General features: G+C 38.1%; 1 protein-coding gene across 1 annotated transcript in view; it reads right to left on the bottom strand.

Moving 5' to 3' along the window:
- Positions 1 to 1,688: 1,688 nt before the first annotated feature.
- LYPLAL1 (lysophospholipase like 1) overlaps positions 1,689 to 8,352 on the bottom strand; it is a 30,282-nt gene continuing 23,618 nt past the window's right edge. Inside the window, exons 4-5 of the mRNA XM_086629520.1 lie at positions 2,609 to 2,724; positions 1,689 to 1,984 (exon numbers count right to left, since the gene is read on the bottom strand). Coding sequence (XP_086485646.1) covers positions 1,745 to 1,984; positions 2,609 to 2,724 — 356 coding nt within the window. The 3' untranslated portion in view covers positions 1,689 to 1,744. The remainder of the gene's footprint in view (positions 1,985 to 2,608; positions 2,725 to 8,352) is intronic.

Raw genomic sequence — 8,352 nt, 5'->3', positions numbered from 1 at the left:
TGAACTCCCACCTTGCATTAGTGGTTCAAACAGCCTCCTGATAGGAACTGCAGGAAGAGCAGAAAACGGTGCAAAACTCAAAATGATGTATTATTGCTAAAACGCTACAACTCCACTTGTCAAGGATTGTAATTAAGAGTTGGGCCAAGGCTATGTTAGCTCAGCTGCCTCTGAACACACCTGTTTCAATTTAATTTGTAGTAATTAGGAAGCCTAGGGCACCGGGGAAAAAACTCTTTTCAGTTACTGTTTCAAATAGCTGAGTTTTCATGTGCCATTTACAATCCTGTTTTTCAGAACAGACTGCTGACTTGCTAATGCTAGCGAAATGAAATAAAGCAAAATATTTTTAGCAGCAGGAAGTTGTTACTTGCTACTGCCAATTACATGCCTTGTACTTGAACAGTGACATTTTTTCCCCTTTGCTTATTCTTCAAGATAGGTAAAAGCTGGCTTAGGTCTTGGTGCATGAGGATTTGAAGTCTCCCAGAGTTGGCCAACACTTCGGAGTCATAGCCAATACTGGCAGCAATTTGCTGTGACAGAGCAAACAACTGTGTCCCAGATCCACTCTTCAGAAAAGGGGGAAGGAGAAGATTAAGCAAGCGCCTTGGATCTATCGGCTTTGGCAAAAGGCTGAATACCTTGTCATGCTAATAAAATTACTGAATTTGGGGAGGAGAAAATGGGGCAGAGGGGGGGGAAATAAAAAAAGCATTAAAATTACATAAGAATAGATATTTATACCCTGAGTTAATTCATCAAATGACACAGAAATGAATCATCCACCATTAAAACAATGAGATACAAGTTTTCTTAAAATCACAATCATTATTTACAACTCTTAAAATATTCACAGAGGAGTCAAGTATCCTCATCTTTTAATTTAAAATGTGATCTTGCAGACCAAAATCAAACTGCTGGCAAAAATAAGTTTTTACAGGAACAGTGCCCAAAGAATGATTTCTTCAAAAACAGGATAGACCTTAACAATCATGATGGCACTTTTTTTTTTTTTTTTTAAAACCTACACTATAAATCACGCAGGGCTCAAGCAACTCACATTAAAGCTAGATCTGAGTAACAGAATCATGAGAATGCGTAATAACAAGAGCCTGTGGTATAGCTGGACACAGCTACTTATTATGACTTTTAGAAATATAACACAAACCTCAGTTATTTTTTTTAGATGACATACAGCTCTGCTTTGATGCAGGCTCATTCCCATATGCTGAGAATCCAACTGAAGCCAATATGGTTCTTCTCAGTGAACTAACTTGAATACATGCATGTATTTCTACAGGTAAAAGTCCATTATTTTAATAATTGGCATTTTTCTCCTGTAATGCCATTAAAAAGACAACCTTACCACCTATATTTTTCCATCTTATAACACACACCCAAAAAAGCAAACAAAAAAGTATCTGGGAAATTTAGAGCAATGCTTCCTGAATACTGTCTTGATTATTTAGGAATGGCTTTAATATTATCAGTCGTTATTTTCCACAGACTGACATGGATGTGTATTTAAAAACTGGACAAGAAGACAGAAAAAGAAACCCATATGATAAAGCAAGTGTTAATATGTCAGCACCATCATTTCACCACTTAAGTGAACGTTATGGAATATAACAGTGTCTACCTGAAGCTGTGCTTATATAATGTATATAGGACACCCATATACACAGCACACATGATCTTAAACCCACAAAAATCAGAAAGTATATGAAAGCTGCATCTTCTTTTATTCGTTTGTCTTTGCTGCTTCAGCAGATAATTTCTTTACAATCCAGGTTTTTAGTTTTTCTATTTCAGTTCTGCTTAACTCATGATTAAGGTCTGGAAAACTATGAAGTGATGTTGATACTCCCAGAGACTTTAACATCTTATTGGTCTCTTCACCCCACGAGTAGAGAACTAGTTCATCAGCAGTTCCATGACACTGAAATAATTCTGGAAGAACACCTTCATTCCTTTTCAAAGCCTAGATGGAGAAGAAACACTGTCAGACACATCACTAAAAATTTTGAAACAACAGATACAATTACATGATGCCAATTGACACAGCATTTCATTTATTAACCTGCCTTTTAGTGGTCATATTGTACTATCTCTACAAAAGCAAGCAAGGAAATCGGACTGGGAAAAAACTGCACTTCAACTTTCAATGCGCTAACTCTTGAAAAACGATAGGGTCTACTGGAAGGTCTATATATCCCTCTTCAAATAAGAGAAATAAAAAAAATTCATGACAGCAGATGGAGCCCATGAGTATCATAATTTGCCAAAAAATTTCAAAGAATAGTTACGCTTACATGGACTCTCTAACAACTAAGGACAACTTGCAAAATATTTCGTTTGTTAATCTGCCTCTACACTTACTTACTTTGAACAAAATAATTGTACTGTCTATGCAAAAAAGCAACAATGCATCATATAAGGATAGCTTTAAAGGCTCACTTCCCTAATACTCTGCTTACATAATTTCAGGATCTTAAGTTTAGAATATTAATCAATCGCCTCAGATGATTTCACACGCTATATCTAATTTTAATTATGTTTTTCTTTTAGCTAAGCAGTTTTTCTGTGAAGTCTATCACACACTCACCTGGTAAACAGCAGAGTCTTTATTGAGAAAACTAGACAAAGCAAAGACTCCTGCCAGATCTTGATGAAACCTATATGCTAAATGCATTGCCATTCCACCTCCCATCGAAAAGCCCCCTAGGATGCAAAAAAAGAAACAAATATTGGATTTTGTTACATGCCTTTGTAACCCAGCATCCAATTTATTTTTCTCTTCAGATTTGTTTCTTTTATACACACTGCAATCAAAAACCATCTTGAGCAACATAAAAGTTACAATGATCTTAAATCAAAGCATGATTCAATTAAGAAGTTGGATAGCTAAAGTAGTGCTGAAGAAATTCCATTACTTTAGAAGCCATTCATGTGTGGTCCCTACCAGGCAGTTGAACACTGTGGCCATATATTCTCTGACATGAACAAAGCAAAACTTTACAAACAGGTAATCCTCACCACTTTTTTATTCAACTTATTTTTCCCCTAGGCTAGTAGCATTCACACATGAAAAATCTGTGTCACTATCGTAAATAATCAATGAACATTCACCACATTAGATTAGTATAGAAGTTGAGTGTTTTTTTTGTTGTTACACCTTAGGATATACAATAAATGGGGAAAAACTGCAGTGTACCCCACCTGAGCTCTAACAGGATCTCTGAATTAACAGCCTTCTGTGTTCCATACATCTCTTCAGCTGCACCGATTCCTTACATGAGAGAATTCCTCAGGGATGATTTTTACATGACAAATGCTTATTCATTAGGAAAGAAATCCACATTATTTCAGAAGGACACAGCACAGAGGCTATTATATTGACAGTATCCAGATAACGACTAGGGTGAAGAATGACTTGCTGCTGAAATCTCTTCTAGCACAGAGATGGCAACCGGCCAAAAGGTTATGACTGCAGCTCTACTTAGAGCAGCATTAGCATTCAGGGTACTGGTGATACAATTGGTTTGTGCCAGGTGGTTCACTGGTGTCGTGGGTTAGGCCACTCCAGCAACCGAACCCACGCAGCCTGTCACTCCCCCACCCCTAGGAATGAGGGAGAGAATTAAAGGACAAACGGGAAACCCGTGGGTTGAGATAAGAACAATTTAATACAGATGATTTAATACACAGTGTAGATGCTCACCACCCCCTCTTATCCACAGCCCATCTCGTCCCAAAGCTGCAATCCTGGACGAATGCGAGGCCCCGAAATAGAGAGGGGCAGAGAGAGATGGTACTCCGAGAGTGGGAGTACTGGAAGAGAGAGGAAAAAAAAGGCACTAGAGCAAAAGCGCAGCAAGTGCAAAAGAGTAAAAGCGGCGAAAGAGCCAAAGCGCAAAAGCCCTTCTTCCTGGCTGCCCCTCACTTTTATACTGGGCATGACACTGCATGATATGGAATACTAATTGGCCAGTTTGGCCCTCAATCTTAAGTTCCACCACAAATCACAAGGGGAATCGTGGCCCCCTTGTCCCGGCTATGCTCCCCCCTTATCCCGCCGTGCTTCTGCACTCCGGCACACTGAAAAGTCCTTGGAGTCTCACGTCCAACCACAAACATCAGCTTGCTATCAACATTCTTCTCAGAGCGAGCCTCTCAGCAAAACCAAAACACGGAGCTCTTCTAGCTGCTAAAAAGAAGAGCTAACTCTGTCCCAGCTAAAACCAGGACTACTGGTGCTAATTCATTGCAAAATTCTGAGCCCAGATCTCTTCACACAAGAGACATGAAATTAGGGATTGAAGAAATCCCAAAATAGTAGAGAAAAAGCTTGTTATCTTTCCGAAGAATTAAAGCAAGACTGCAAAATGGGAATGGCTCTTTTGCAAGGTCTACATGAGCCCTCTGGGTTGACTTCTGTGCTATGCAGAAGTTTGGCATGGGAGGTGAACAAAACCCAGCTAGGAAGCACTGCCCCTGCAGCACTGAAACTCAGCCCAATGACACCCTGCAACTTTGGTACTTCATTGGATCCTGGGACTTCACAAGCTCAGAAGCAGAAAATGCTGCACTTCGTAAATATTAGTTTGGTCACAGTGAGACTGTTCCTAACGGAGGATCCTCTCCCGGCACGTCTATTTGCAAATCCCAGAAGGTTTGAGGCTCTTCTAGCTCACACTCCATCTCATGTTATGGCTGGAAGATGTGGCTAGATTTGTGTAGAAAATTTTCCTGAAAACACTAGACTAATCTAGACATGAAGTGTTTTCTTTCTTTCTCCCCTACAACACTATTTTTAAAACTTCTCATGAATTTCTGATCAGAATTTCTACTGAATTCTTTCTATTTACTGTCACCTTGTAGTCTTAAGAGACAATTATGGCCAAAAGCAGTAACTGCTGGCTCCTGACTTACAGAACTTGGATCTGACAGAGCTGTATCCTCAAACTAGAAGGTATACCTCAGATCCTCTAGCTATGCACCCAGGGGGCTGATAATACCCTGATGTTTATCTTTGGTAAATAAAGCCAGAACCTGCTATTTACCCTACAAATCAATCTTTAACCCATTCAAAGTTAAATGTAGTATGTCTAAGTGCTGAGTGGCAGTTCAGAAACAAAGGTAGTTGAGGAAAAGTAGGAATGAATGTGGGTAAACAAGTTCAGAGCACATATTAAAAACCTCATATAGCCCACATCACCTGAATTTTTTTAATAAACTTGTCTTTGGAAAAATAAAAATACTGAAAATACTACTGCAAGCCCTCCATCTGCATCACTATTTTCTATTCAGACATGTTCTCGTCACAGGTAAAAGAATTATACGATGAAAAAATAAATAAATAATACTGCACAAGTGTCATAGTAACCACAAAAATTCAACACCATTGACCCCACATTCACAGAGAGAAGAAAACACAGCCTTCTGAGAAAGTATATAAAATACAACAGACATGCAAAGTTATTATGTAAGCAACAACATCTTGTGCTGAAGTTTCCTTTATTCTCTTCTGTGGAATCTGATCATTAACTTCGTTTCCTTTCAGCCATTCTGAATGATGCTGTCATTCCTAAACCCAAAAAGTAGCACTTACACTCTGAGAGACCATTTAGCATTTGCTTACAAATAAATACAGATATACCTTGTCCACATATAAAATGAAGTCCATTTTAAGTATTTTAGAATACAGAAAAAAAGCTGCATTGAAAACTCATTACTAGTTTGTAAATGATTTAATCTAAAATTTTGTACCCAGTTAGTCACAACCTGGCAGCACTATCTGCAATTACTCACCAGCAGTCTTTGACAATGCAGTCACCTTCTGTTTAGAGGAACATTAGGTAATGGTTCTTTCATTATGGTGGATCATACTACGAGAAAATGTAATACAAAGGACTAATTCTTTGAATTTGGTTTTCCAGGGGAAAACCTGAAGTTTATCACTTCATATCACAACAATCTCTGAGTAAATTCTGTTCAGTAAATGCTTCAGAAACAACAATTTGCATAAGCATTTGTAGATGGAGACAATTTTTTTTCTATTGCAAGTAGCATTCCAGTTTAAGTGTAAATTTGACATAACACATAAAAAGCATGCTCACTCAGGAACTTCTATAAGAATTCAAATTTCAGATTAAGGAAAAATAAGAGGCAGGTACAGATATTACACATGTATGAAGTGACAGAATGTAAGCAAAACACAAAAGTAAAGTACGCTTACGTACACCAATGATCTCAGCATACAGAATACGTAAACCTCACTGCATTGCTAAGTAGATTGTGCCACGAGTGTTAATCAAGATAAAAAATGACATGGCAATATTTCAACCTTAGATGGGCAGAATACAGAGAGCCCTTCACTTGAGACCAATCTATTTCCAAGAAGTACAAAGGGTGTACATAGAAGTTCAGAATTTGCCAATGGGTTTCACATAAAAATTATATTTGTTTTCCATTTTTCCCCTTACTTCTATTTTTAAAGAGATTTATGATTAATGCTTCAAAGCAGTTAAAAACCGTTGGCTCTACAATGCTCATGACAGCAGTACAGGAACGCACCTAATTATTTGCATTAACTTTCCTGCCTTACAAAGAAGGTTTACTCACAGGCCAATAGGAAAGCACATACAAAACAGACTCAATTAAGGGAAGCATTTTGCTTTCAGTTGCAAAGAAACTTCACTCACGTACGGATTTATGACCTCAGATCTGCTTCTGTGTAGTGCTGGTTTCTAGGCAAGACCCCTTTGCAGCGAGAATAAAGCTGCTTGTAACTCGCCTTGCTAGTGGAGAAAGATCTGCTGAAATCACTGGATCATCACGCTTCCAAATTAAAAGAATCTGAATCAGAAGGAAACTCTCATGCAATACTTTACTAAAAACAAAAACATTCTTTGCTGGAATATCATCTGTAACTATAATATCAGCCATATTATGGTGTAACAGTGAATAGAGACTGAATTTCTCATATGTAATTTATTCCTGCTTGAATAGAATAGAAACTCACATCACAGCTGTCTTTTTTCAATGATAAAACCTTCTTTCCAGAGCTTGTAAATGGCCTTAGGAGCCTTTTAAACATCAAAGTGTTTGCATAAAACCTTGAGCTCACTTCCACTAAAGATCTTGATTTGTGTTAATTTGCTCCTCATTTGTATCTGTCTGAAATTATAATCTTGCCTGTGATGACACTTTAACATTATAGCAAGTTCAGGAAACCAAATATTTACCTACTGCCAAACTTCAGCTTTATTAATTTCTTTGTATTTGGTCTAACAATGTTTGGGTTTGTATCTAAGAAAATAACTAACTTTATTATCTAGCACAAAGGTTTCTTTATTCAGTCTTTCTCTCTTCGGTCCTGTATACCTAAGAGAATCCTAAAATATCTGCCTTCTCCCCCATGCTCCACTTCAGTGCCTGCAGTGATCAGTTCCCGAGTTCAGAAAGCTCTTTAGGTTGTTGTTCTTCTTTATAGAAAAAACACCTCTCTAACAAACATAGATTTGACATTGCCGATTGCTTCCCGAGTCATACAGATCTGACTGTAAAATGCCTTGGCAATCTGTTACAGGTAATTATTATGCACTTATGAAACAACAAACCAGATCACTTTTTCAGACTTTCCAGTGTAACTCTGAAACAGGATCAAAGTTGTTTTCCACACTACAAATCACAGTCATAGGAAACAAATCATAGTTTTTAATTATGTTTAGCCCATGAATTCTGCCATCTGCATTGAGTATAGATCTTCTGCTCCTTGCAGAGACAGACCTTGAGCTCGTCTTGCGTGAATTTAAGTGGCAGAGGTAGAAACTGCTTCATTACAGCACAGAACTGAAAGAGGAAGAGAAGCTAAGCCCCAGATTTTGAGGCGATAAGGATTCGGACTTGGGTGTAGAGGTGCGTTTTGGGGTGTTCACTTTAAGCAATATTTCTTTGCTAGTTTCTCTCTAGTAGTTCTTCATCCTCCCTGTATTTCTTCAAGTTTGTAGGCACAGCCTTGGTAACAAAGTGGCAAGAGATGAACGCTACAACATATAGTGCCTGTGCCAGCACAGGGCAAGGAGAGACAAATACTCTTCTGTTGTATAAGGCTGCATCAGCACAGTTAGAAATTGCCTTCGCCCATTCTGTTATCATCACAATACATGACATACTCTTGCCTCATTTTCCTTTCATTCTCCCAGCGTTTTTCATTCTCAATTTCTCCTTCCTTTAGATATTTCAACTTCGAGTTACTTTAATCAGTTATGTTATCAGGAATTTTTCCCTAAAGCTACATTTCAGTTTACTTTCTGCTCTCCCTAGGGACTTTCTGTGATTTACCTT

The sequence above is a fragment of the Tauraco erythrolophus genome, chromosome 2, assembly GCF_009769465.1.
Source record: "Tauraco erythrolophus isolate bTauEry1 chromosome 2, bTauEry1.pri, whole genome shotgun sequence".
Taxonomy (NCBI): domain Eukaryota; kingdom Metazoa; phylum Chordata; class Aves; order Musophagiformes; family Musophagidae; genus Tauraco; species Tauraco erythrolophus.
Note: the sequence above shows the minus strand (reverse complement) of the source record. Positions and strands in the feature narration are given on the sequence as shown.